General features: G+C 43.1%; 2 protein-coding genes across 3 annotated transcripts; both read left to right on the top strand.

Moving 5' to 3' along the window:
* Positions 1 to 684: 684 nt before the first annotated feature.
* On the top strand, positions 685 to 22,644 carry CLPX (caseinolytic mitochondrial matrix peptidase chaperone subunit X). 2 transcript variants are annotated; one of them, XM_061446633.1, is made up of 14 exons: positions 685 to 866; positions 4,919 to 5,079; positions 6,508 to 6,625; positions 11,877 to 12,031; positions 12,836 to 12,995; positions 14,188 to 14,229; positions 15,320 to 15,496; positions 16,350 to 16,514; positions 16,853 to 16,941; positions 17,456 to 17,620; positions 18,562 to 18,861; positions 19,339 to 19,431; positions 19,668 to 19,774; positions 20,873 to 22,644. In XM_061446633.1, the coding sequence occupies exons 1-14, from the start codon at positions 797 to 799 to the stop codon at positions 20,961 to 20,963; spliced, it is 1,893 nt and encodes a 630-aa protein (XP_061302617.1). In that variant the 5' UTR covers positions 685 to 796; the 3' UTR covers positions 20,964 to 22,644. The 2 variants fall into 2 exon arrangements, with proteins under 2 accessions (XP_061302617.1, XP_061302618.1); XM_061446634.1 differs by lacking the exon at positions 14,188 to 14,229.
* Positions 22,645 to 22,824: 180 nt separating this feature from the next.
* On the top strand, positions 22,825 to 27,683 carry PDCD7 (programmed cell death 7). The gene is made up of 5 exons (XM_061446636.1): positions 22,825 to 23,574; positions 24,552 to 24,690; positions 25,229 to 25,465; positions 26,072 to 26,159; positions 26,747 to 27,683. The coding sequence occupies exons 1-5, from the start codon at positions 22,840 to 22,842 to the stop codon at positions 26,862 to 26,864; spliced, it is 1,317 nt and encodes a 438-aa protein (XP_061302620.1). The 5' UTR covers positions 22,825 to 22,839; the 3' UTR covers positions 26,865 to 27,683.
* The last annotated feature ends 112 nt before the right edge of the window (positions 27,684 to 27,795 follow it).

Raw genomic sequence — 27,795 nt, 5'->3', positions numbered from 1 at the left:
GGGACGTGACAATTAGGAGCTGAAAGTGAGAAACAGACCTGTAGATACCTGTCAGTTGTAGGTGCGTTCTCCATGAGATACTGCTAAAAGATAGGCTTAATTAACTAATACGGAGATACATAAAGTACATGCAATAGATAATATACTTAATAATTATGACACTGATAAATTATAGCCATTACACTATTAATGAATACATTTAGTCTCACCTAGTATATATAGACTATATAACATAGGTAGTGGAGTTCCCTGCCTGAAGATCCCTGTAGCAAGGTGTCATTTCATCAGTCTCCTGAAACTGCTTCATTTTGCCTCAAGTTTTCAGCTGCTTTCTCAGTTTCATCTTGTTACAAAAAGCCTTTTTAAGGATAATTTCTGCGATCCTAGGGAAATACTTCCTTCGTGTTCAATTTAGGAAGAGGATCAAAAGCCGCCCTCGCCTGAGGTAACTGGCGTGCACTGAGGGGGGCTGGGGGTTGCGCTGCTTCCCGGACTGCATTTCCCATGATGCATCGCGACGGGGCGCCCACCCGCCCTTCACTCCCGGACTACATCTCCCATGGTGCCCCGCGCGGCTCAGCGGCCTCTGTCGGCTAGGCGCCCCGCGCGCTGCCCGCCGGGAGTGGTAGTCCGCGCGGTGTGCGCGGTGACGGAGGGCGGCAGCGCGCTGCCGTCATTGAGGCGGCGCCGCACGGAGCACGGGGGTGTTTACGGCGCGGGTGGGGCTCGCAGCACCGCCGCCAGCGAGGCCTAGTCGGCGGCGGGGGGGGGAGCGGGCCGGGCCCGCGGCCGCACCATGTCCGCCTGCCACAGCTGCGCCGCCGCCGCCCGCCTGCTGGGCTCTACGCTGCCTTCCGCGCGGAGAGGTAACCGCCGTCCTCCCCCGCCGCGGCCCGGCCTGGCGTTACAGCCGGCGGGGCTGGGCCCTCCGTCCCGGGGCCTCACGGAGGTGGGCGGGGAGGGGGGGGCTTCCGCTCCCCTGAGGGGCAGCCCCGTTCCCGCCGGCTGGCAGCGCTCCGCGCCCCTCACACCGCTGCTGCCGGGGGCAGCGGAGCCCGCAGAGTCGCTACCGGAGCGGGGGCAGCGGGGAGCGCCGCGCTCCGGAGGCGCTGCTGGGGGATGAGCCCGGCGGCGGCCGGCGGGGGAGCTCCGTGCTGCAGCGCGGCGATAAAGGCTTCAGTGGAGCCTGCCCCGGCCTGTTTGGTGTTTGTTTCTTTCCTTTTCCTGTTAATCTTTCGCTGTTGTCACCCGGGTGGTGCGAGGGGACGGCCGGTGGCGCGTCAGGATGAAGGGCAGCGTTCCACAGTGTGAAGTTCTGGAAAACAACCCCCCGTTGAAACACCTTCTGGGAAATGTAATGCAATAATAGAGCTTATTTCGACAGAAGTGCTTGTCAGCAGCAGTCGCACAGTGTGTGTTACCCTGCAGTGCCAGTAGTGTGCTTAGCTGACTGAGTAAAAGCCTGTCTTTTGCAGCCTAAACTTGAAATGTTTCTTACAAAGATTTGGGCTCACATAGCAAATAGTTATTTCCAACTCGGTGGAAGGGTGAAACTCAGCAAAACACTTACTGGAAGCTGAAGCAGGAGAAGGTTGTTCCTTTTCTACTGCTTTTGTGCTTTTTATGGTGTTCTTGTGGGTAGTGAGGGTTGACGTGCCCTGTGCTGCTTGGGGAAAGGCAGACCACCCCAGAATTGTGCTGAAGGTCTCTGCTGTTGCCACAAGATTCTAATTGTACCCTCAGCAGTAGCCTGACAAGTCAGAGATGATTTATTGCCTTCAAGAGGTGAGTTAACTCAGTGCAGTTGAGTTCACATTTACATGTGTGACATCACCTGTACAGAAAGGTTTGAACCAGTCAGTTCACCTCCAGGCTGCCTGGCCTCACGTAAACCCATTGAAATAATAAAATTCAAAGCAAGTAACATTCTAAATTCACTTCAGAACTGTATATGCTTTAAGTTTGTTTTTTTTTCTTGCTAAAACTTAAGATTTAAAAGTGATGTGAAAGAACAAAGGAAACTAAAACAGATACAGAGGAATAAGATTATTTATGCATCAGCTTTCCATGAAAGTCTTTAAAAAAATATTCTTACTTTGGTGCATTTTTGTTGTAACATTATGTGTTCTGCTAGGTACTTTGCTGTTGCTGGTTGGTAAAAGCTTGAGAGTATTCAGAGTGCATGGATCAGTCAGGTTGATGAAGTGGCTTGTGGGACAGAGAGAGCTTTGTCACAGACTTCCTGTCACTTCCTTGGGCAATAGATTCTTCTAAGGTACTTGAAGCTTGGCCTAAAAGTCAGTATTTATTTCGTCAGTATCAGTTAAAGGTTAATAAGGTGCAAAGGAGCCTCCCATTTCTTAACACACTAATCCGAACACCCTGGATAGGTGCCACTACTACAACAACATTTAAATGTCCTTTAAGTTTACTGTTTCAGGCAACCACCTGAGACTGCCTGTGGTGTGTGTGAGCACATACTGCTGTGCTAGTGTCAGCTGTGGCATAGCTGAACGTTTATCAGTGTCTGGATCATTCAGTGGAAGTTGCCAGGTGTTGGGCTGGAATGTTAATTTCCTCTGAGAAGTCTGCCTCTGAGCTTATTTATGCTGGAAAGTCGCTGTGATAACTTCCTTAGTGCTTCATTTTTTAATTGTACAATGAGATTTTGTCAAGAAAATACCACTCAGACCTTGTGATAAGCACAGGGATGGGGTTTTCGTGTTTAGCCATAAGCTGATGTAGCAATAACATGATTTCTTTTTCCCTTGTTTAGCCTATCTCCAGCCTTTAGAGTTCAGCACCCAAAGAAGAGTGAGTTTAATGTTCCCAGAATGCTAAACTGTGAGAGTGAAGTGAATTTAGCAGCAACAAGAGCCTTGCAGTGTGGGTATAATGCTGCTGCGTGGCCTGGGTTTGCTGCCAGCGTCCTTTCAAAGGCTGGAGGTGAAGTCCCACAGCTGCGGTGTTTCTGATCAATAGAGGGGCACAGGCAGTAAGGTGGCACTCACAACTCACTGCAGTTTTGCAGTCCATCCAGTACAGTTTTTCAGTGCATTTTCTGTATCAACGGTGCTCTCTGAATTAAAGTCAGTGATTGTTAGTCCACGTGCAGTGCTTAGTGGTAAAATGTTTGAGTTTCTGTGTTAGTGCTTCATCCTTTCAGCCTGAATCTCCCTGTATTGCAGCAAAGCCGTATGACATGGGGTTTTGTTCAGGGGAGGTGAAGTATTTTGGTTTTTCTATTTAAGGGGTCTTTTCTCAGTTCCCTTTAGAAGTGGTAAACCAAATCTCAATAAAGGAACCATCTATGAGGCCCCAAGAGAAGCAATTTATGCGGAACAGCTATCGCATTGTAAACATACACCACAGCTTATTCTCAGCTGACAAGTGCGCTTGGCACACGCAGTCTGCGGATTCAGTTGAAAGAACACAACTGTGTGTGAAAGGAAGCCAATATTTTTAAGTTTACTATGTTATTTTCATAGCTTATCCTACGAAATCTAAAGTGCTTTGCTGTGCTGCAGTGGCACTGAGCAGAGGAATGCAGGATTGGAAAGCACAATGATTGTTATTCCTCCCTCATGTTTACAGACAAAAGCAATGCTAGTACAGATTTTCCAAAGATTCCTTTTTTAGTTGTGTTTAAAATAAATGCAAATCATCTTCGAGGAATCTTAAGCTGCGTGTAAGTTAATAAAACCAACACCAAATCTCATTTGACACGGTCCTCTTGGTTGTGACTTTGCAGAAGCCTGTGTGAGTTTTCCTTGCAAATTTACGCTCATCCGTAATGCTTTTCTTCTTTACTTTTCCTGTTACAGTAGCCATGTGAATGTTCTTAAATGTCCTCTTTCAACTGAAATTCCAGCTCTTAGTTTTCATTGTTAACCTCTTCCAAAGCAAATGAACTGCACTACTCTTGCCATTCTTAGTGGTTTTATTCTTGCTTTAGAAGAGGTTTTGGAGTTTTCTGTAGGACTCTCTCATCTCTCTAACAGAAAATTCATGTATTATCAGCAGGTTTACAATTTTCGTTGTTACTGTACAGCTCTTCAGTCAGCAAGTCACAAAGCTCTTGTCAAAACTAGAGAGCAAGGGTGAAATTTGCCACTTTAAATAGGAGAGGTGGGTTCCAGGCTCTTGTTTATCAGGATCGTGAGAGATGTTGAAATCTGGAGCATGACATATGTTGATTCACATCATACCTAGTCATGAAATGTAATCCTACCCGCTGTTGCAAGAGGAGGAAGAGGCTGTTTAGTTGCTCAAAGAGTTTGTTGTTCATGTTGGCAAGAAGCTGTCCCAACAAAGTCAAGATTATGCTGAATTTACTTGTGCCGGTCTGTCAGCGTGTGCCAAATACGATGCTGCCTTTCAGTTTTCCTCAGGACAGCTTTGTGTTGTCAAGTGGTACCTCAGACTCTTGGAAACTGGTTTTTAGTAGAGTTCACAAGTGAAAGCCAAATCCAGATGTGCAGTCCATGAGGCTGAGATACTTCACTGGTAACTTTTGTGTAATAAGGAGACACTTCAAAGGGGTCTCTGTATTTCAGTGGTTGAATTATTTCACATTAATTGCTGGTCGTTGGTTGTGTGTATCACTCTGAGGATCAGTTTCATAACTGGGATGTTCCCTATTTCATGAGACAATGGGGCTGTCAATTGTCTGACAGAGAAAATGGAATTAATTTTGAGTCATTTTGGGGCAATCCAGGCCAAACATCAGATGAACAGCTTCTAAAGGTGGTGAAGAGAGTTTGTACTGAGTAACTGAAATTTGGATGTTGAGAGTTCAGTGCTGTTGCTGAAACCTTTGTGCTCCATTTAATGTCAATAAATTCTGAGGTTTGGTGGTATTGGGATTAGAACTGGGGGATTTTTCATGTTTAATTTTCATGTTTTCCTTTTATTTCAGGTATCACTTGTGGCCGTTCACGCATCCCTGTTTTAGGAAAACTTGGGACTTTTGAAACTTGTTCCCTGAGACGAATCCCTCTTAGGAACTTTTCAGAAACACCAGCGTACTTTGCTTCAAAAGATGGTGCAAGCAAGGATGGTTCTGGAGATGGAAACAAGGTAGTCCCCGCTCATTAGGTTTTTCAGTAGCTTATATAAAATGAGTAGGTCAGTAGCTTATGTAAAATGAGTAGGTTTTTTCCCTACTTCCAATTAGAATCTTCTTGAAATTTTTCCTAAGTCCTGACATTTCTGATCCTTCAAATTGCTACAAGTGACAGTGAAGAGAAAATAAATGATAGTGAATTTTTTAGCAGACAAACCTTATAAACATCCCTTAAAGGTTTTCCCAGTTTTATAAATCTCTTTGCCTAGTGTAAAGTGACACTTGAAAGCTTTGTAGAATGTTAGAAATCCACAACAGGTTTCAGGATATCAGGAAAGAGATCAGAATTATTTTCCTTCAAAAGCCTGCTATTCCCAAGTAGGCTTTTCAAAGTGAGTACATTGGAAGATGTCGTTTTCAGCACTGATTTGGTAGTTATACAAAGCAAGACAAGTTTTATTCTAGCTTTATTCTAGTCTTTCTTTATAATTAGTTAATGAACAGCTTCTTCAGATAAATGATTACCTGAGAATAAAACTGCTCTTTAGTCAGCAAAGAAGATTTTGGAAGTTCACAGGAGATAACTTTGCCTTAGTGTGGCATGTTGTGACATCTCAGGAGCTGTCCAGATGACACAGGTGTGTCCTGAAGCTTCAGATTAAAGTATTGTAACCGATGAAGGAGGAAGATAAAGTTTAATAGTCTTTTTTTGGGGGGGAAGAGTTACAAGGAGAAATGAGTAGGCAAGCAAGGCTTAAGAAAATGGGGAACTGCCTTAGAAGAGGGAAGAGAGACGTTTACAGTTTCTTAAAATACAATAGCTTTTATTATTTATCAAATTATGAAGGCATTCAATGGATATAGATTTAAACAATGTTAACCTTCAACACCATTATGTAGGGTAACACAGAGAAAGACAAGTAGGGCTCTGGCAGGAAACTCTGCTTTAGAAGTGAAAAATAAAATATTTCCAAGCAATTTGAGAGGCTTGTTCTATATCTGCCAGGGTAGCTACAGCTGTCAAGGACACGAGAGGAGTTGTGGCTTCAGAAACCCTTAGAGTCAACACAGTTGTGATAATGAAATTGCTCTTAAGTATGATTTATTTTCTTCTCTGGGGTTAGAATAAATTGCATTGAAATATACTATTAAAACATTCTTGACACAGTTGAGCTTGCTACTATTCTAGTACCAGTCAAGGTATGGGATGCCTCTTCCATGGGGATCCAAAATTGGCGTACCTGGGAAATGCAGATGTGTGAACACTCAAAATGTTTGTATTGTGTTCTTGGTTTTCAAAGACAGTACCAAATGCTGGCAGTAGTTATTTTGTCATCCAGCTATTGCAGTATCCATATTACTGGATTCTGTAACATGCTGGTAGCTGCCTCATGTAACAGCTCCACTGTCAGGGGGCCTGATTGTCTGGAAATCTGTTTCAGAAGTCTGTCAGTGAGGGCAGTGGTAAAAAGTCCAGCTCTGGAAACTCTGGGAAAGGAGGGAACCAGCTGCGCTGCCCGAAGTGTGGCGACTTGTGCACACACGTGGAGACCTTTGTGTGTAAGTTTTAATCAATACTTTATTAAATAGACACAGATATGAGTGTATTTGTGATCTAACATACTCTGATAGCTAACTGTTAACCTACCTAATTGTACAATGTCAAAACTTCCCTTATACTTTTGCCACATTGGCGTGTGTATTGTCTCTGTGGGTACATCTGTGTGATTTCCTATGGTGTATGGTGGAGCAGAATGTGGTAGTGGAATTCGGACTGCAACTGAATAGGCAGTTTTAAAGTAGTTCATTAAGTTTTATTCCGTGGAAGAGATGCTCACATAAACAATACTGCTTTAACTACTGATATTTATTTCACACACACACACAGACACATTTATAATATGTCTTCAGTTTACTAAATAATAAAACTTTAATCCTGCATGTACTTTATCCAGCAGAGGAATTAGTGTATGACAGATGGCCTCCTAGAATGATCTTCCATGGCAAAATCAGATCCATAATACATTCCAAATGGGAAGCTAGAAAGTTCAAATAGAAAACCCAAGCTGTGTCAGATACCTGGTGTCCAGCAGCAGTAGCTACTTTTTCTGAAGTACAGTCCAAATTAATGCCAGTTATGCTTTAGGTTTAATCAGACTTGAAGACATTTTCCCTTATTTCAGTGCTAATGAGACCAGCTTAGAAAATAGTTGTCAAAAAGCAAATACCAGTTAGTTGATGGGGCTCAAGGAGGAAGCAGCAAGTCATGATCGGACTTGTGCACTAAGAAGCTTAAGACAGGGTCAGCAGAAACTTGTTCTCCGCCAGTTAATGTGGCAGTGGGTGAAAATAATGAGCGGATGTGCTATTTTTTGCTGTTACTTGTATAAAATGCTATTTAAGAAAACGGATCAAACATCCTGAATCACGAGACAATTCTATAATAACAGTATATTTATGTTAGGTACAGGTATCAGTCCTCAGCCACTAATTTTCTTTTTTACCCAGAAACAATAAGCTTTTTTCTGTTTGTTTGAAACTATAGGCAGTGAGGTTCTGAAAAACCTGGCACGAATTGATGGAGCCAGAAATAGAATCCTGCGTGGCGTTCAGTATGTTGGCCTCTCCCTGGACTAGGTGTGGTTGAAATCAGTGGAAGGATTTCTAACCTTGTTTACCTTCTTATCAGATGCTTTATGAGTAGGCAGAGACATTTTGAAACTCTCTCACTTCACTGATGTGTTTGCTCCCCTTGTTACCAGGGTTTGTGCTTTTATCTGGAAATACCATTGAACAGTCACAGTCTATCACTGGAAAGCAGAGATGTGATTTAGTATGTTGTCAGTGTCATTAAGACAGATTCCTTGGGAAGAGGATTCATCCGTACTAACATTATGGGAGAAAATGGCCTCTATATGCAGTCTCAAATTCACTGCAAAACCTCTAAGAACTTGGGACTGGAAACCTGCTTTACACTTGTAAAAAGTGTTGCAGCTGGTCAGATCTGTCAGGAGCTTGAAAGTCAAAATATGGGGAAGCTCCCTTTGAATAGCTGAATTTGTCTCCTCTTCTTGCATGTTCTACTCTGAGGCTTAAAGATTTTACAGCCTTTAAATGAATCTGTTATTAACTAGTTCAAACTAAGCCCAGTGTCACCAGGTAATGGAGCAGAGCAGAGTTCTGGTCATCGTAAGAGCAGTCCTCAGTTCTCTGTTACTTGGTAACTTAAATTAAACCAAAGATTGTGATTGCTCTGTTTTCTCAGAAATCCATGGGAGTCGTGGGTCTGTCTTCCAGTTTAGTCTCTTCATTTGAGCACACTGCTTCCCAGCAGAACTGTAGAATATTAAAGCACTTGAGAACAGAAGAGTAAAGTTCTAATTATCTTAAAAGCAATTAAAAAGAAGAAAGCAAAAACTAATAAGAGCGATCTCTGTCCCATTCTGCCCAAAATGAATGGGTTGCAGCTTGTATTAAACATGCTGTAATTTGGTTTTTCAGACAAGCCTCTGCTTAGTTAGGAAAAATGATGAATTCTTTCAGATCTGGTTTGAATGACTGAACTGCAGAACCTTAAGTAAACGTCTAAAGCCAAAGGGAAATATTTGTTTCTAAATAGGGTTTTTCAGACATTTATTGAGAAGCAGGGGAACAAAATACTGACTAAAAGCCACATTTATTACTGAATTAATTGCCATTGAGTGGCAGTGGGACAGGCTGGTCAGTGGAGTTCGTTTTCAATGGGGCTTCCCTTTGTATTCACAAATCTTGCAGGAGGATTTGCTTGGTAATGGTTTTCCAGTAATTAACAGCTAAGGAGCAGTATGATGCAGACCAAAAGGAATTTTGCTTGGACATGCTTTCTCAGCAGTTCCTGTGTTGCTTTGTGTTGTGAGGCTCTGTAAGAAGAATTTTGTGATCACTGAAATAAGATGTGAGCCTCAGATGTGGAGTGAGATCCAATAGCCGTAAAACTGATCAACATAAAAAGCCTTGTCTAAGCACTGATTTTACTGCCTCCACCCGACACCACCAAGTCAGCTCCCATCCTCCACAGCTGGATTTCCTTACTCTCTTTTTCCTGATGTTTATTATAGAAGTTTAATAGCAGCCCATTATCTCAACAAGTGTTTTTAAGATTAATCCCCCAATTGTTTTGGCTTCCTGTATGTATTGTAAAAACTCAGCCTTTCTCTTTGGCAAGGTCAGCTCCTGCCGACTTCACAAATCTCTCTGCAAATGCAGCCTCTGTGTTAATGTTGCCCGAAGCAAAAATAACTCTTGACTTGCATTTTAGCACATGGTAAATATTTACAGAGGACTTTATAACAGTGAGGTAACTTGACATGGAGGCTCTTTGCTGTGCTTTTATGTTTGCTAAAAGAACATGCCAGTATTTAAGAATAGTAGAGTTGTTTGAAGTTTTGAATGCTTGGTTTTAGGGAAGGAGCAGTACTTAAACTTGGTTTCCTTACACTTAGAGCAAACTTCCTATTTTTTTTCTTTTCCCCTGTTAAAACTCATTGATGCATATCTCCACATTGCTGTGTAGATGACAGAAACTGGCCAGTTACGTGACTGTGTTTTGACAACCAGGCCTTCTTCCCCAGGCTCTGCATACATCAATGTTTCTGTGTAACCATGGATGCTGTGGACCTGGAAAGTCCAGAGGATGCCATCTGGACGCTCTGAGGGCTGGAGCAGCTCTGCTCTGGAGCCAGGCTGAGAGAGCTGGGCTGGTTCAGCATGGAGAAGAGAAGGCTCCTTAAGGGGAGACCTTAGAGCAGATTCCAGTGCTTAAAGGGGCTGCAGGAAACCTGGAGTGGGGCTTTGGACAAGGACCGGTAGGGACAGAACAAGGGGAATGGCTTTAACCTGCCAGAGGGGAGACTGAGATGAGCTCTTAGGCAGAAGCTCTTCCCTGTGAGGGTGCTGAGGCCCTGGCACAGGGTGCCCAGAGAAGCTGTGGCTGCCCCATCCCTGGAAGTGTTCAAGGGCAGGTTGGACACAGGGGCTTGGAGCAAGCTGCTCTAGTGGAAGGTGTCCCTGCCCGTGGCAGGGGGCTGGAACTGGATGAGCTTTAAGGTCCTTTACAGTCCAGACCAATCTGGGATTCTATTGGTCTTGCTGAAAATTAGAAGATCTCTAATATGCTTCATTTGTGTTGTTTGGGGTAATTGATAAAAGTGTACTTAAAACATCATTCACTGAAAAAATACTGTGTAAAAGATGTACAATAGTATTCTTACAGCCTGCTCTTTATTTTGTATTTAGTTAACCATCCTTGTGGATCTTTAAGGGGCAAATTTCTTGTGGCTGTCAGATGACTGCAATACTGTCAGCTGACTAATAAAGCTGACTTTTAGCACTGCATAAGGAAGGATAACAGCCTCGTGGCACTGTGGTCACTAAGAGTATCAGAGGTGTCTTGAGTGACCATTCAGGGAGAGTCTGGGCTTTTTTTCCCCTACAATATTGTTGCTAAATAACAGTTATGTGAGCAGGGTGGGTGCAGGCAGGTGGTTCTCTACCCTGTTCCCATCAGGCAGATGACAGCAATTTGGAAGGATGCCAGAAGAACTTTCCATCCTTTAGACAGGTTTTCTTTGGAGTAGAGTTAATAAAGCTGTGATGGTCATAGTATTACGTGCTACGTTCTTAAAAGAACGTGCTGGTCTTATTTACCCGGTTATAAGGTGTGAGGGGTTAAAAGAAACCCCTCTTTGCTGATGCCAGCTCTATGGGAGGCAACAACAAGTTAAAAATAAGCAGCTTATTTATTGCTAGTGGCTGTTATTAAAATCAGCTGCTACTACACTGGTCAGGGCATTTGCTAAGAAGTTTTTATGGTTTCAGAAGTGTTGAAGCAAGTTTTTCGTGTTTTGCTACATTTACTTTAAGTCAGTCCTGTTGCATGTGATTTGCATTTAACAGCATGGTAATATGGTCAGAAAAGGTCTATTTTGAATGACAGATTTATTCTTCTCTACTGCTTATTTTCCACTATTTCAACTTTGCTTTTCCCAAGGATAACACAAGTAGCACAAGTTCTAAATTGCAGGCTCTTGAAACCAGTCTCTGCAGGTAACACGTTTTCTTGAGACAGAGTTCACAAAGTTAGTGGTGGGGGGGGTTTGGCTTTTGGGATTCAAAAGAAGTTTGTTCTCTTCTTGACAGTACAAATAAATAAGCAAAAGATCTTGCAAAACATCAAAGTCCTGCTCATCTGTTGCATACCACAGCTGCCTCTGCTTGGGATGAACCCTTCGGGTGATCCTGCTGCACTCTGTGTACTGGGTTTAGGTGACTCGAGCGTGCTGTGTTGTGTTCCACAGCCAGTGGGATGCAGAGTCAAGGAGCTGCTACGTATCTCCTTTCTCTACATCTCTTTGAGACTGTAGATTGCTTCCCCACACTTTAGAGTAGTTTACCCTTAGCCATGTTTTTTTGCCTGTTAGTTTGAGAGTTAGGAACAGCTCCTCATTAACTTTGCACTGCTCTGAGGTGCAGAGTTTCCTCTTCTACATGTAGTGTTACTGAATAAGTATGAAACAGATGTTTGTTTTTTCCTCCCTTGTTTGGTTGCTGCCCTGCATTGTGACTTTTTGAGCAAACTGTATTCCCTTTGTGTCAGATTTCATAGTCCAGTGATTGCTTTTAAAGCTCTGAAGGTGAATGAAGGGGAAGTGTGTAAACACAGAGGTGGCTGTGCTGTCTTACAGGTGCTTGTCCCATGTGTGCCCAACTCGGGCAGTTTAATGCATGCTGTCTAAACGATTCCTCTTACTGCTTTGGTTTACTTTTCCTGCAGCTTCCACCCGCTTTGTGAAGTGTGAAAAGTGTCACCATTTTTTCGTTGTACTGTCAGAGGCGGACACAAAGAAGAGCATCATTAAAGAGCCCGAGTCAGCAGCAGAAGCTGTGAAATTGGCATTCCAGCAGAAGCCGCCGCCTCCACCGAAAAAGGTTTGGTTCTTAATGTCACTCCAGCGTTTCCTTGCATTGCAGCATGGTGGAATGTTTTGCTTCTTAATCTGCATCAGGTGTGTAATGGTTGGAGCAACAAACAATAAAGATGATTAGCTCAAGATTAAACCTTTAGGAGCTATGTGACCCAGCAGAGCACTGATAAAGGAAACAAGTAGATCCAATAGAAGCAGTTGGGCTTGTTTTTCCTCTGCCTTCATCTTGTGACTGAAGTCCAGCACCTTCATTTTCTCCTTGTGACCCTGAGGCTAACCTCAACCCTCACCAATTGCAGTATCTTTTATTTCCTGCTCTTGGCATATTCTGTACCCTTATGTTAGCAGCTTCCTTCTCTAGCTGCAGAACCTTGGATCTGGCCTGTTTCTGAGTGAGAACTGTGACTGGTTAGCTTCTGGCCATGACCCATTTTAAATCATTTGGTTTCCCTCTCCCGAGTAGTGAGGGAGCTTATTGTGTTTCTCAGTTCTAGTGGACTGCGGTGGTTGCTGAAGCTGTGCATAGCTCCTGGGTAGGCTGCCCTTTCTGTTGTTCTTACAAATTTGGGTGAAAATGACAATGGGTTTAAATATTAGTAGGGGAGAACTGAGAGACACAGTGTGATTGTGTAAGCTCCATGGTTTTAAGTAAACTTAACAGGAATATATTCTGTATTTTAATTGTTGTCTTTCTGTTTCTTAGTTCTGTAGTGATGGCTTTAGGCCAGAGTCCATCTTTGGCACAGTAATACTGTTTTTTCTGCTGCAAGGTGATGTAAAGTGTTACTAAGATTGAGTTATTTTTCAGATTTACAACTACCTCGACAAATACGTTGTTGGTCAGTGTTTTGCCAAGAAGGTGCTTTCGGTTGCTGTGTACAATCATTACAAGAGGATCTACAATAATATCCCAGCTAACCTGAGACAGCAAGCAGAAGTTGAAAAGCAGACTTCTTTAACACCAAGGGGTTTGTATGATGTTTGATGTTTTTTCTGGTCAAATCAATCTCAGGGCCCTCACTTAAGAAACCTGAGAAAGGTTTTACTTTGATGTTAGATGTTCTGAAAATGACATGATCTAAAGGAGTTTCTATTAGATTTAATTTTTACTCTATGTGAATTTATGTGATTTCTTTAAAGAGTAATCCAGAAGGTCTGTGCTGCCATGGGTATTGCCTTCTGTGTTAAATGTTTAGCTTTTTTACTGACATGTATTATTAGGTATTTAACTTCATAAAGCAAGCTTCCTAAATTTTACTTTCTAATCTCATTTACTGCTTAACAGTAAATCTGCTGCTTAATCAGCAAGCCACAATGCAGATCATGAAGATACTATTTTGCATAGGTAATTTGATGAATAGCTGGGTTTCCAACCTCACTTGGCTGCTGTTGGCAGCATCTGTTGGTCACCATAGTATTGTTCCATATCTAGTAGGTGTAGATGGAGTTACTCTTGGCAGTACTTTTGCTGCTGAGTAAGAATGTAGCTATGTTGATCTTAATTTATTTTTAGAAGTAGGCTTAAGTTACTGTCTCTGATTCAAAGTGTACCTTGATTTTTTTTTTAAGGTGTTTTATATTCTCTTACAAAAAACAGTATGCTGAGCAAACAGAAATCTGCTTTGCTTTTGAATTTATATAAAGAAGTGTTTTAACTGAGGAGGGAACATGAGTAGCACTGTTCTGGTAATGATAGGAGAGTAGTTGTGTACTTGGCACTGGGAAGTTCCTAACCCTCTACAGGGAAATAAAGCGGTGCATAACCAGGGGGACTGGCAGAAAATGTTTGTAACGGTACTTTGAAATATGGGAGATGTTATGTTGTAACACTCAGATCTGAATGTGAGAGTTTAGGGAAGCCTTTTTAAGCAAAATTATATTACTGCATTTTTTCCCCCTTATGTATGGTTTTGAAACTAAAATCTAATCAGAGGCAGTAGATTGTTACTTGTTTAAGTAGCAGAAAACTTGCTGTCATTTTAAAAGCAGGTTGGGGTTTGGGTTAATTTTGGCAGCAATAGAAAGTAATTCATGTGGGGATTTCGTGTTAGAAATGCATTCATACATAGTGATGAGATGTATTCAGAAGAGGGCAAGAGGTGGAGAATTTATAAGCTTTTATCAACTTATATTTATTACTGTTTTCATCCTCTCTCTTAGAATTAGAAATCAGAAGACGGGAGGATGAGTACAGATTTACAAGTAAGTGAACTCTCTCCTCATGTCCTCCTCTGCAATATCTACTGTTTTCATGTTAATGCAGAATGGTCTTTAGTGACTGCTAGCTTGAAATGTTGGCTGAAATCCTGTTTGCTTTTCTTCTGCAAGTAAATTTAATTGATGGCATTGAGTGCAGCTTTAAAAGGGCTGACTGGGATTTGACTCCTTATCTAGTTCTAGGTGGAAAGCAGGTAAATTGTATAAAATGCCTTTTCTGAAGCTGGTTAAATAATTACCTGTTCTTAGAATTATTCTCAGTAGAGCAAAGTTGAGTTGAATTGTCTGAGATGTGATTATATAGGTAATACCACACAGAGTATCATGTAAGATAGATAATAAGGGAAGTTATGCAACTGCAGGGTATTTGCACTCTTAAAAGGCACTGTCACCTTGAACCTCAGAATGCCCTCTTTTTTTGTCTGAGTCATGTCACTTATGTTTATTTTCAGTCCACCAGAACTCTCACTGGCTGTTGAACTCCTTAGCCTAGCGTAGATCAGTTTGTAATCCCAGTTACACCTCTTCAAACCAGTTTGCTTGATCTTTAAAATTCTGCCCTGCAAACCAATTGAAACTAGTGCTCTGAAAGAAGAAAACCCAGCTCAGTCTCCATATGCATGTGTAGGGCCAAAACCTTAGTAGCTGAAGCAAGACAACTCTTTCAGTCTTGAGACTTGGGCCCTGCTTTTGTACTCATCACAGTAAACCAGTTCTTGTACTTTTTCATCATAGAGTTCAACATTTCGGGTTCATTTCTTCTCATGTGTTCTAAAACATACTAAAAACTACAGTTAAAATGAGGTAGTTTGTAAGGACTGAAAATTTCTCTTGTTTTTACTGTAGAGGAATATTTTTAGATAATTCTTTTCATATATGCAAATATATTTGTGCAGAAATATAGTTGAAACTCACGTTTTTGTAATAATTGTGCCATTTTTCTGTTGCTGTCCTATCTCTTAACTTCTCTATAGCTAGAATTAGAGATTTGCAGAACTGAACAGAACCACCAAGCTTTTATTTTGCATTAAAGCTTCTGGTGGTGCTCACACAGTTCTCTTATTGTCCTCTTCAGAACTTCTGCAGATTGCTGGAATCAGTCCACATGGTAATGCTTTGGGAGCATCAATGCAGCAACAAATGAACCAGCAGATACCTCAGGAAAAACGGGGAGGAGAAGTCCTAGATTCACCCAATGATGACATAAAACTTGAAAAAAGTAATATTTTGCTGCTTGGACCAACTGGATCAGGTATTTTACTGCTGTGTGGTTTTATAGGTCTCAGATTTTTCCTTCAGTTGATTGTTATTGAATGATTTTCCTCTTTCTGTGATTATTCCAATTTGGTGTATAAAAAAGCTAAGCTATGGATTCCAAACTGGGGTTTTTGTGCTTTCATGCCATGGTAAGAAGCTGAGCTAAATGGCCTTGAAAAGGAAGGAGCTCTATTCCTGTAGTTTTCCTTACTGCCTGGTTAAAAAGTGCAACTTTCATGCATTTCAAATGCATTTTAAAGTTTGTGTTTAGATGGCAAGCTGAGATGCTGCGCTTAGAAAGTGTTGTGCTTCACCTCTGGGACAGATGAGTTACAGGGGGGGGTTAAAAGAGAACTGATAATTGAATGTTCATAAGAAGTGGGAGTGTTTGTGCTGAGGTGACAGCATTCTTCAGGCTATTTGGGAGAACATTCACTAAATAATACTTCAGTTCTGTTTCTCCCCAACTTCAAAGCAGGAGCAGTTGGACTTTGCACTGTACCCTGAGTGTCTGCAAAGGACTACTGATTTATTTAATCTTTAATCTATGCAAGTACATGTGTTCTGGTTTCTACTGTTGTGTGATGATTTATTTGTGATACTGTGTGCATTTCAAGCTACCTCAAACATGTACTATTAGCTTAATTGAGAAATACAGCTTGCCAGTGTAAAAAAACACTATTTGTGAAAACTAGCTGCTTTGGGAAGTATTCTTATATGAATATATGAGCATGCTGGCATCATTTAGAGTATCTAATAACAGTAATGATGACTCTATGGTAAATATTTGGGTTTGTGTGCTCTAGAGAAATGAGTAGTGGTTGTAACATACAGGTCTTATTTATCAGGTAAAACCTTGCTGGCTCAGACTCTAGCTAAATGCCTAGATGTACCCTTTGCCATCTGTGATTGTACTACCTTGACCCAAGCTGGCTATGTGGGTGAAGACATTGAATCTGTCATTGCAAAACTCCTTCAAGATGCCAACTACAATGTAGAGAAAGCTCAACAAGGTAAACTTTTGCAGCATGTTTTCTGAAGTTCATTCATAGACTGTGTTAAACTCGCGTAAATGCTCTAATGAGACCACCAGTACTTCTGTTATTGGTGTTCCTGTTGCATGTACCTGAACTTTAAATCGGGAATAACAGACCTGAAGAGACCTCTACGCATACCATGTAGCTTTTCTTCTTGTCCATAGTTGGACAAGTTTGTGTACATTTTGTAACCTACAATGCAGAAGTAGAACAGACTGCTGCTGTCTTAAATCATGTTCTCCCTTCCCTATGTGTAAGTTCTTGCTTCTCTTAAAAAGTGGAGTCTTCCTTAAATCCATTTTCTGTAACTGCAGGAATTGTTTTTCTGGATGAAGTAGATAAGATTGGCAGTGTTCCTGGCATTCATCAGTTACGGGATGTTGGAGGAGAAGGGGTTCAACAAGTGAGTACTTCGTGGAGTGATTTTCCTTTGTAAGGGAGCAGCCCAACAAGTCTGTTGTGTGTCCGATGGCATGGGGGTGTATAGAGTCACAGTTCTATAGTACCCTGATTATTAACCTTTTGAAACCCTCATCTTTCCTCTTCATTCAAAATAAAACTCACGACTGCTTCATAGAAACATTTTAATTGAAAAACATCTTTGCAGCATTCAGATGGCAAAGTTGCATAATGTAGGCAAGAACAGAAAGCATTTTGTTTCAACAAAACCCTTTAAGCAACTTACTGCTAAGTACAGCTCAGAATGTGCATGGGAGTCACATTAAAGGAAGGTTTTTGTCTATCTTGAGAGGGATCATATAGAAAACTGATTTCATTAGGCACTTGCTGTTACTATAAAGGCTTAAGGGATTAAAGAATGCAAGTACCTCTATGAAAGTCAGCACAGGCTGGTGTGCTGCCTTATATGATGCTGCACAATGGAATTTTTTTATTGCTTTGTCTTCTTTCCTCCTCAGGGCTTGTTAAAGTTACTCGAAGGCACAATAGTAAATGTTCCAGAAAAGAATTCTCGTAAACTACGTGGAGAAACGGTGCAGGTTGACACAACAAACATCCTCTTTGTTGCTTCTGGTGCTTTTAATGGTCTGGACAGAATTATCAGCAGGAGGAAGAATGAAAAAGTGAGTGCATCAGGCTGTATTTGAACTGAAAAATTACTATGGTAGTTACTGTTCACAGTAGAGACTCTTAAAGGTGGTGCTGTATGTATAAACGCACTATGTTTATAGAGCAGGGGGTTTCCGTCTGTTATCTGGGTACCTGAGGTCAAGCCTAAGAAAGGTAGGCTCAAAGAACAAGCCTATTGTTAGTAGGCTTAAGTAGCTTGCAGTGATCTCTGCTTCCAGAGAGAGATTTTTAGCATATGCAAATAGGGAGGGTTAAAGGCTGTTGGGGGACCACTTGCTGTCCCTGCTTACATGGTAAACCTAATGCTGTTGCAGTGTCCAGTGTTTCTTAAAGACAGAGTATGTGAAACAGTTGTAGCAATTGTAATAGGATTTCTTTCAGTTGGAGTGTCCTGAGTAGGAAACTGAGAGAACCTTTGATATCCCCAGAAAAAAACTTCCACCGTTTATACTCATAGTTTGAGCAAATGGTGCTAAAAGCTCACATCAGCTTAAAATGCCTGGTCATGCAGTTCACTGTGTTCATGTCTGGGGACAGAGTTCTTGTGGCTGCAGCTTTCTGCCAAATGTGCACCCTGTTTCTAACAAGAGAGGTAACTGAAATCCACATTTTATGATAATTCAGGTAGCTTTTCATGCAAGCACTCTTGCATGCATTTGCTTAACATCTGAAGAACCCTTTTTAGCGCCACCGGGATGTGTAAACTGATGAGGATACGTTGATAACCTTGCTGTTAGGCTGGTGTCTTAGTACTTTACTGAGAGAATTAAATGTTGTAAGAAACTGATTGTGCAAGGGGTGTAATTTTACTGTAAGTAATTTCCTGAGTCTAGTAAATCACTTCAGGTTTTTTTAATGCACATAGAAAGTGATTTAGTTACATTAAAAACTGTAACTATTATAATTCTATAAGGATAACATGTTTGTGTTGCAGTATCTAGGATTTGGCACGCCAGCTAACATGGGCAAAGGCAGAAGGGCTGCAGCAGCTGCTGATCTTGCTAATATAAGTGGGGAGTCTGATCCCCAGGAAGAAATTGAAGAGAAAGATCGCTTGCTGCGTCACGTGGAAGCCAGGGATCTCATTGAGTTTGGCATGATTCCCGAGTTTGTGGGACGTTTGCCCGTGGTGGTCCCTCTGCACAGCCTGGATGAGAAAACCCTTGTACGGATTCTTACTGAGCCACGAAATGCTGTGGTTCCTCAGTACCAGGCCCTGTTCAGCATGGATAAGGTTTGAAGTTTTTATCTGGGGGACTCTTCAGTATTCTTGTTTATAAATACAGTGTTGAAGTGATCTAAAATAGCAGCTGAAATCGCTTCTTCCCCCCCACATGTGCACCTCCCCACTGTGGAAGAAAAAGTAAGCAAACTGGTTAAAACGTGACTGGCTTACAGTGGGTAACTGTCCTTGTGGGGTGAGTAACCTGGAAGTAGTTGAGCTGCACTTGATGTTCATGTTCAAATGGGCATCCGTGACTTTGCCTAGTAGGCCTCAACAGCCACTTCATTTAGTGTAGAGATAAAGGGACATAGTAAATTCTGGTAACATTAGTCGAAACCAAAGAGTAGCTGAAGCTTAAAGGTTAATTGTTTTGGTCTGTAACAAGTAAATCACTGCTGTTATTGTCAGTAACACTTGCATTGTTGCAGTCAACCCACTCTTGAGTTATAAATGAAACAAATAAATTTGCCTTTTTTCTATATGTAGTGTGAATTAAATGTAACTGAAGATGCATTGAAGGCTATAGCCAGACTGGCCCTGGACAGAAAAACTGGTGCAAGAGGCCTTCGATCTATAATGGTGAGTAAATTTTCACGTTGAGTAAATGAAGCTACTTACGTTTTTGTATATGGACCTAAACATGACAGCTTTCAGTCACAGCTTCACTTAGTTCTGGGTCTTACATGGGATGCAATAAGTCTTTTCTTCCAAGAAAACTCTCTAGCTCTGAAAATCACTTCCTGACCATATTGTTATGTGGAAGAAATATTTGACGTGATATACACTAATGTTTTGCCCCTTCTATTTTCTTGTAGGAGAAGCTGTTACTGGAGCCCATGTTTGAAGTGCCCAATTCTGATATTGTATGCGTGGAAGTTGACAAAGATGTTGTAGAAGGCAAAAAAGAGCCAGGATACATTAGGTAAAACCGTAACAGATGTTTCAGAGCAGACGAGTTATACAGCTAGACAGGTATTCTGCTGTTTGCTGTAGGAACAAGCTTATAAACACACAACCTAAAAGGGATCCAAGTCTCCGTATGCTGCACACAGCCCAACTAGTGCCTATTCTGTCTAGGGGCTTTGGGATAATTTGGGGTTGTATTGCATTAGGGTTTAAATAGAAATCTAAAAATAAACTTGCATATGAAGTTACTTGAGGCTTTTGTGTGTGTATGTGTGTATACCTGTAGAAATAGAAGTGAATTATAAGCATCATAAGTTAACAGTAAAAAGCTGAAGTTTAATTGTGACTCTACTGAAATTCCTGAAATGGAACTTTTTACTTTCACCTACTACTTTCTGTCACTGAGGCTGATTTTTTGTGCAGGCTGCTGCAGTTTTTCTTCTCCATTGCTTTTGCAGTGCAGAAGAAGGAAGAGCCACAAAGGCACATGTACTGATTTGCTGAGCTCTTAAAACAATTTAGTGTTGTAAAGGTTATATTGTGGTAAGGTTGTGGTGGAATGATGAAAGCATGGGGAAAAATCTGGATTTAGGAATACAAAACTGTCTTGATTTTAAGTGAACAAAGGATGGAGTTGAGAGGGAATGGATCAGGTTAAAAACATAGGTCTGAAATTGAGGAACTCTGGCTTGGTTTTTATCCCTGACAAGTTTTTGGGGGTAACTTCCTCCACTGAGGTACATGGTTTGTATTCCTTTCTGTGCTGAAGCTTGTGTCTCAAAGGAGATAGTTGGAGTGGAAAGTATCCTGCCTTACAGATACTGATTACTTACACTGATGACTGCTTTATGGGATTTTGTAGAGCACCACCGTTCATATTTGCTGGAAATACAAAATTTATTGATTAAATCAAATGACTTAACTGAATTCAACAGCTTGTTTGCTCTCAGTAATGAGAGTGCCTACTGGTAGTAATCTGCATAGCATCATTTTCAGCTCAGAAGGTCATTCAGGAGCTGAATGCTTGTCAGGGCAGTTTTCACTGGGGTAACATGTTGACCATAAGCTACAGAAACTGTATCTGAAGTATCTGATCAGTTCATTTTAATTATAGGGCTCCCACTAAAGATTCATCTGAGGAAGAATATGATTCTGGTGTGGAGGAAGAAGGTTGGCCACGACAAGCAGATGCTGCAAACCATTAAATACTGTCAGAATGCTCGCCTGCATAAAGCACACTTGGTTATTTCTGGCTTCAGTCTGATACTAAAAGGCATTGGATCTATCTCGGATACGTGATGAGGAACTTTATTAGCTCAAGCAGATTGTGTATTTTCTTGCAACATCACATTGATTTATCCGATGGACATTGTGTGGACTTGGATGGCATAATGTTCAAATATGAATTGTATATTACACTTGTTCAATTAAAATGTATAGCAAATCCAGCAGCACCTGGATCCATCGCTCTTCCTAGAAACTAAACCAGCAACGCCGGTGCTGCAATAGTTAGATTTTACAATATTACTCTACAAACATGGGAATCAAGATGAATAATTGGTGGAGGGTGAATAAACCATTAGCTCCTCACAGGGGGTTGCATTGGGGTCAGTGTTGGGTTGGAGCCAGGTGGGTGCTGGAGTGACTTGTTACAGCGGAAACTGGGACACGCTTTGTGACGCTGCTGGGAGATCTTGCTGAGATGTGACACTAGTTTGTTACAGTAATTGAAATGCAATAGCAAATAATTATCCTTCACCTCTCCATTAGGAGTATGCTTTCATCACCTGGAGTACCGTGAAAGAAGGTGAAGTCAGAACTTGGTAATTCATTTTTCCAGAGGATTTCTAGGACGCGGTAAGCCATCTGAATTTGGACGAGAAGTCAACATCAATTTTTAACTATTAATGTTCTAATATAGTACATTTTGTTTAACGTATTGGAACTATCATGCATCAGTTTTTTGGTGCACTTTGCCCAACCTCTATCTTATAATGTTAAGAGATGAAAGAAGTAAATGTATCATATTTTTGATGTAACCTGTAGTGATCGTTCACACGGCGCTTTTTAAGTTATCTGCTCCAATGCTGGTAGTGCTTCTTGTGGTTTTGTCTTTGATTTCTAGTCTGGCAGCAGAGCGATCCTCCCTCTTCTGTTCTGTACCAAAATGAATCCGATCCTTTAGGAGAATCTTTGTGGAAACACTAAAGGACCTGTATGTTTTGGGAATTAGAATCGTTACTTGCAACTTTTTGTTCTTCAATGATACGTGGGCTTAGGTTTTACTGCCCCTTTCTTCTAACATTTAAATTCACGCTATTTAAATGAAACTCTCATCCTTCTTTTCAGTCCAGTGGATGTTTTAGGGCAGGAGAGGTTACCGTGGATGCATTGACCCTATTTCTGTTGATTTTTGTTATGTAAATTTAATGTGATACTTGTGTTCTGACCTAGAAGCAGTGTGACATGCAGTTGTAGCCAGGTGCAGCAGATACTTCCCTTAGGATTTCAGGTTTTATTCAGGTAAAACGACCCACTAATGGTTCAGAAAAAGCTGCATTGGGAGTTGAGAGTATTTCTAGGAGCTTAGAGCCCTCACAATGGGAATCTGGGGTGAACTATCTGTACCTGCATCCTCACTTTCCTCCTTCTAGAGTGGAAAAAGTACATATAACCGCTTTTAATTCTGACTCCTCTCATTCAGCTCCCTTTTTAAATGGATTAAAACCAAACCCCAGCCTTTTAGGTGAAACTGTTCAACAACTTAGTTTTGAAAGTTGTTTGGAATTATGTAAAACACAAACTGTTTTTAAGGAAACAAATCGCTCTGTAACTACAGTTTGTACTTCACCTCTGCCGTTTGAATAAAACCGAGCGAATACTCAAGCACCGGAGCGTTGTCATCCCTGACGTCAGCCCCAGAAGGTTTAAAGTTTAAGGGTATTTGGAGGTTTTAAGGCTTTTAAGTGATCAATAGGTGACAAAAAGGCTGTGCAGGGTGGGGACGCGGAGGGACGGGTCCTCCGCGCCGCCAGGGGGCGCTGCGCGGCGGGTGCAGCATGTCGAGGTCGGGGCGGCAGCATGGCGCAGCCTCCTCCGTTCGGCGGGCGCTTCCCGCCGCCGTTCCGGCCCTTCCCGCCGCCCGTGGGGCCCTTCCCGCCGCCCGCCGCGTCCTTCCCCGGCCTCGCCGCCCGGCCGGGGCCCTTCGCGGCGGGGGCCGCTCCTGCGCCCTTCCTGCTGCCACCGCTGCCGGCCGGGCCCGAGGGCGAAGCGAGGCCGCGCTTCCCTCCTGCCGGCGGCCAGTTCTTCCCGGCGGCCCCGCCGTTCCCGCCGCGGCCGGTGGGTGAGGAGGAGGCGGCGCGGCGGCAGCAGGACGAGCTGTGGCTGTCGCAGTTCCTGAGCCGGCGCCAGGCCGCTCCCCCTCCGCCGCCGCCGCCCGCGGCCGCCAGCCCCAGCAGCGCCCGGGAGCTGGCGGTGGCGGCGCTGGGCCGGGTGGCGCGGCTGGCCGCGCTCTGCGGGGCCCTGCGGCAGCGGGAGGCCGAGGCGGACGAGGCGGGCTGGGCCCGGGTGCGGGAGGAGGCGGAGGCGGCGCGGCAGGAGCTGCGGGAGGTCGTGCGGCCCCTGAGGGAGCCCGGCTACCGGGAGGCGCTGCGGAGGAAGCTTGAGAGGGCGAGGAAGAGGAGGCAGCGGCTGCAGCGGAGGAAGCAGGAGGCCAGGGCGGCCAAGGAGGAGGAGAAGGCCCGGGCCGCCGAGCGGGAGGCCAAGATCGACCAGTGGAGAGCCAAGTGCATCCAGGAGGTGGAGGAGAAGAACCGGGTACGGCTCCGAGCGGGCTCAGTCTCCTACCCCAGCTGTACTGTGGCCTTACGGGGACTGCTGCGAGCCCCTCTGGGCTCCGGGCAAGGTGGTGGAGCTGGGGGAGACCTGTTGGTCATGGGCTCACAGCAGGGCTGTGTCTGCCGGCACCTGGATTTAGGTTGCTGCATGGGTCCAGCGTGCTGGAGATGTGCGGTTTCCAAGGCTTGCAGCCCTGTTTCTTCATTGAAAGCCTTGGGCTTTGCCACACTCTTGTAGTAGGCCTTCACAGTCAGAATTTAACTGGATTCTGAACTCTTGGCTGGATGTGAAAGTCTTTCTGGTCCTAAGCCTGCCCTCACTGCTCACACACAGCTTATGGTGGTCAGTGCCATCCCAGTAACCATAACCCTTGCCTGCTGGCTTCGTCCTGCAAAGCTTGTTTGCAAGCGTTTCACTATTACCAGGAAGTACAGTGGCGCCAAAGGATTAAAACCCCCTCGCATTAGGCTTGCTGGGAAGTGCTGTTGGCACCTTTGTGTTGATTGGTGGCTAAAGAGCTACCCCTCTGCTGGTGCTGGGTCTGCTGCCGGGGTGGCACAGAGCAGCTCTCGGGAAGGGTTTTGTGTTCGGTCTGTGGCACATTAATGGTGTTCAGTTGCCGAGCTGTAGAATGAGGATGGTTTATGTGTATGGTTAATGTTGTTCCTGACTTTGTGTGGTGAAAGGCTGGTTATCTGGCTTTGTGAATTCAATAGCCGTTTGGCTTGAATTTAGGAGTTGCTCAGTATTCTTTTGTTGTCTCTAAAAGTCTACCATGTTTTAGCTTTTTAATCAAAAGGCAGGGTTGGATGGGTGATTTCACTTGTTTCACTTGCTATGGCTGCAAAGTCACTGGGAAGTTACTGTTATATCCAGTGATCTGTTTGAAAGTACCATTTCATTCTTGTCTGTGGGATATGTCACACATCAGGTCTGGGTTTTTCTCTCTTTCACAGGAACGAGAACTTAAGGCTGCTGCAGACAGTGTCTTATCTGAAGTACGGAAGAAACAAGCAGACACCAAGAGGATGGTGGACATCCTGCGCGCATTGGAGAAGCTTCGGAAACTGAGGAAAGAGGCTGCTGCCAGGAAAGGTTAATGATGAGGTTTTTACCAAACTTCTAATTGCACACACAGGACATAAGCTGATGTGAGTGCCCTGTGCCAGTTGGCAAGGTGCAGCTTGAAAAAGCTGTTCATTAGTGATTTTAGTTACGTTGTTATGCAAGAATAGTGTTAAGCTGCTGAAACTTAAACAGGGGAAGTTTATATATAAGGAAGAAGTTCTTTACTGTAAGCGTGGGGAGGCACTGGAATGGGTTGCCCAGGGAGGTTTTGAATGCTCCATCCCTGGCAGTGTTCAAGGCCAGGTTGGACAGAGCCTTGGTGACCTGGTTTAGTGGGAGGTGTGGAACTGGATGATCTTAAGGTCCGTTCCAACCCTAACTATTCTGTGATGCTGTGAATTCAGTGGTTGTGTTCCTGTGTCTCCAAGCTCTTTCCTAGTAGAAGAATTATGCCACTAAGATGGTTGTTAGCAAGGCTGGGCTCATGTTCCAGCTCCTCTCTCAAATCTGGTAACAGAGCCCCTTATGAATGCAAAAGTTCAAAATGAATTCTCTTTCTGTTCAGGTGTTTGTCCTCCCCCCTCGGCAGATGAAGCCTTTGAAACTCAGGTGGAGAGTCTCAAAACGTTGCTCCAGAATCGCACAGAGCTGTATGAAGCTGAGGAGAGAGCGTTAAGAGTTATGCTGGAGGGAGAACAGGAGGAGGAAAGGAAGAGAGAGATGGAAAAGAAACAGAAGAAAGAAAGAGAAAAACTACTTCAGCAGAAACTCGAAATGGATTCCAAGCTGTTTGGGGATCCAGGTAAATTCTGCATCCTATACTTGACATGTTTTTTTCACACCACACCCCCACCCCATAGACACTGGGTTTTTAAAATGCAGGCACAAAGATAAGAAAGAAAGAAAGAAAGAAATCATCCACTGGAATAAAATATGGTCCGAGGAAAGGATGGGATAAACACAGTGTGCTATTAACACACGTGATGCTCCTCAGCGTAGACTCTGGTGTATTTCAAGACAATTTCATAATGCTTTGCAAGAAGAGGTTGTAGATTAAGCTAAAGTGAGACTAAACACGAGACTGAAGACTTCCAGCACCCAGCAGATGCTTCAGTCTGGTGATTTGGTAAAGTGCGACTCGAGTAATCTGTAACGATTCAGTGGCCATATGTTCCCCTTGTTTAGAAGATGGAGACAGGAAAAGTACTGCTGGTCTTGACTTGCCTCTGACAGCTCTGATGAGGAGACATGCAAAACATGTAACTAGTCCTTAACAGATTACACAGGGATTTCATTTCAAGTTGGAGCTGGGGAGTAGCAAGTGAGCTGACAAATCTGGGGCTTCCAGGACTTACTAGAATCAGTCTTTCTGGTTTGTTGAACAATTTCTCTGTTTGTGTTTTAACAGATGAATTTCCTCTAGCCCATCTACTGCAGCCCTTCCGAGACTATTACTTACAAGCTGAGCATTCTGTAGCAGCTCTAATCCAGATCAGGTAAAACCAAGCAAACTCTATTATCAAGGGCGGCAAGTATTGTTTGTTAAGATTGTAAAATTTACAGTCCCATCCCTCTAGGTTGGAAGGGACTCAAGGATCATCTGGTCCAAGCTTTCTAGGCAAAGCGTGACCTAGACTAGAGGTCCCAGCAGCGTGTCCAGCCGAATATCAAGTGTCCAACACGGGAGTCCACCACTTCCCTGGGGAGATTATTCCAATGGCTGGTTGTTCTCGTGGCAAAAAATGTTCTTGTGTCCAGTTGGAATCTCCCCAGGAGTAACTTGTGCTCCCTACCCCATGTCTTTTCCATGTGACTCCTTGTGAAAATGGAGTCTCCATCCTCTTTGTAGCCACCCATTAAATACTGGAACATGGGGATAATGTCTCCCCTGAACCTTCTTTTCTCTAGGCTGAACAAACCCAGCTCTCAGCCTTTCCTCACATGGCAGGCTTCCCTGTCATGGAACAGTTTACAGTGTTCCATGTATTGATCCGTATGGAAAGATACCTGTGTGGGTATACGATAAATCTTATTACCAAACTCCTACCAGCCCTCCTCTGATCCAGTGCTCTCTCTGTTAAAGGCATGAATGGGATCAGTACTTGGTGCCAGCTGATCACCCTGAAGGAAGCAGCATCCCTCCAGGATGGGTTCTTCCGAGTCTCCCCACAAATGACACTTGGGCCACCGCTGTTCGATGACTCAGTAGTAGATGATATTGGAGGAATGTTTCATTGTCATGGCGCGTGCTGGGATGAGAGGGTCTGAAGAGGACGTGTCTCATCCTCTGTTTCACTAGCTGGGTTCTGGAATGTCTCGAAGAATAGGAACTGGTTTTGCCACCTGACTCTGCTGGGAGATACCTGAGCAAGGCCAAAGCTGCTGGGCCTCTCATGGTGTGGAATTACAATCCTGCTGCCAGGTTTTGCTAACAAATCTCAATCTTAATAAAGAAACATTGCTGACAGGAGTATTTGTGCCAGTATTAACATCCTATTTTTAGTGGCTTTTATCTTTACAAGCCTAAGTCCAGATGATGAAATCTCCAGAAATAAAGACTTCAGGGGAAAAAAGAAATCATTAGAAAACATGTTTTTCTTCTTAAATAAAGCCTGTCAAGCTTCGCTGTCAAAACAGTTCCTGTATTTTTGTGTGTAGAAACCAACCCATTACAAGCTTAAACAAATGGTGAAGTACAAACAAGACAGGGCTTTTGAAGGTTGATTAAAGCAGTTGTTGACATTTTACTTTTGTGGACTAAAACTGGTACCACAACATGGAAAGAATTCCTGGTCATGGTGAAATAGGTCAGAGAACCATGTGAATATAGATGAATTCAGTGAACAAGCCTCCTGGAAAACAAACAGTGAAATCTGGAGTCTAGCTCATGGTAATTGGTTTTGCCTATACAGCTATTTTTGTATAGGGACAGCTCATGTGTCTAATACTTGATTTAAAAGTGCAGCTCTATTTTGTAAGTTGGGGTTTTGTACAGAATAAATAGAGGAAAATGGAATTTATGTTTTCTTGTTTGAAGTGTTTTTCCTCCGAGGGAGAGAGCTGATTTAGTACTTGGCATCAAGTATGACTCCAGTGTGGAGAGAATTGCTGGCAAATGGTTTGTGTGAAGGA

Source organism: Pezoporus flaviventris, unplaced genomic scaffold, assembly GCF_033815535.1.
Source record: "Pezoporus flaviventris isolate CSIRO_AGI_PZ_B2104156 unplaced genomic scaffold, CSIRO_AGI_Pfla_v1 ptg000006l, whole genome shotgun sequence".
Classification (NCBI taxonomy): domain Eukaryota; kingdom Metazoa; phylum Chordata; class Aves; order Psittaciformes; family Psittacidae; genus Pezoporus; species Pezoporus flaviventris.
The sequence above is the reverse complement of the archived record's forward strand: the minus strand, read 5'-3'. Positions and strand labels throughout refer to the sequence as shown.

What these genes read in the sequence shown, in the direction of transcription:
- CLPX (XM_061446633.1), top strand. Translation starts at nt 797, where the DNA reads ATGTCCGCCTGCCACAGCTGCGCCGCCGCCGCCCGCCTGCTGGGCTCT. An exon ending in GACTTCTTTAACACCAAGGG is followed by an intron (nt 12,996 to 14,187) that starts GTTTGTATGATG and finishes CCTCTCTCTTAG; the next exon opens with AATTAGAAATCAGAAGACGG. An exon ending in GAGGCCTTCGATCTATAATG is followed by an intron (nt 19,432 to 19,667) that starts GTGAGTAAATTT and finishes ATTTTCTTGTAG; the next exon opens with GAGAAGCTGTTACTGGAGCC.
- PDCD7 (XM_061446636.1), top strand. Translation starts at nt 22,840, where the DNA reads ATGGCGCAGCCTCCTCCGTTCGGCGGGCGCTTCCCGCCGCCGTTCCGG. An exon ending in AGAGGCTGCTGCCAGGAAAG is followed by an intron (nt 24,691 to 25,228) that starts GTTAATGATGAG and finishes CTTTCTGTTCAG; the next exon opens with GTGTTTGTCCTCCCCCCTCG. An exon ending in GCAGCTCTAATCCAGATCAG is followed by an intron (nt 26,160 to 26,746) that starts GTAAAACCAAGC and finishes TCTCTGTTAAAG; the next exon opens with GCATGAATGGGATCAGTACT.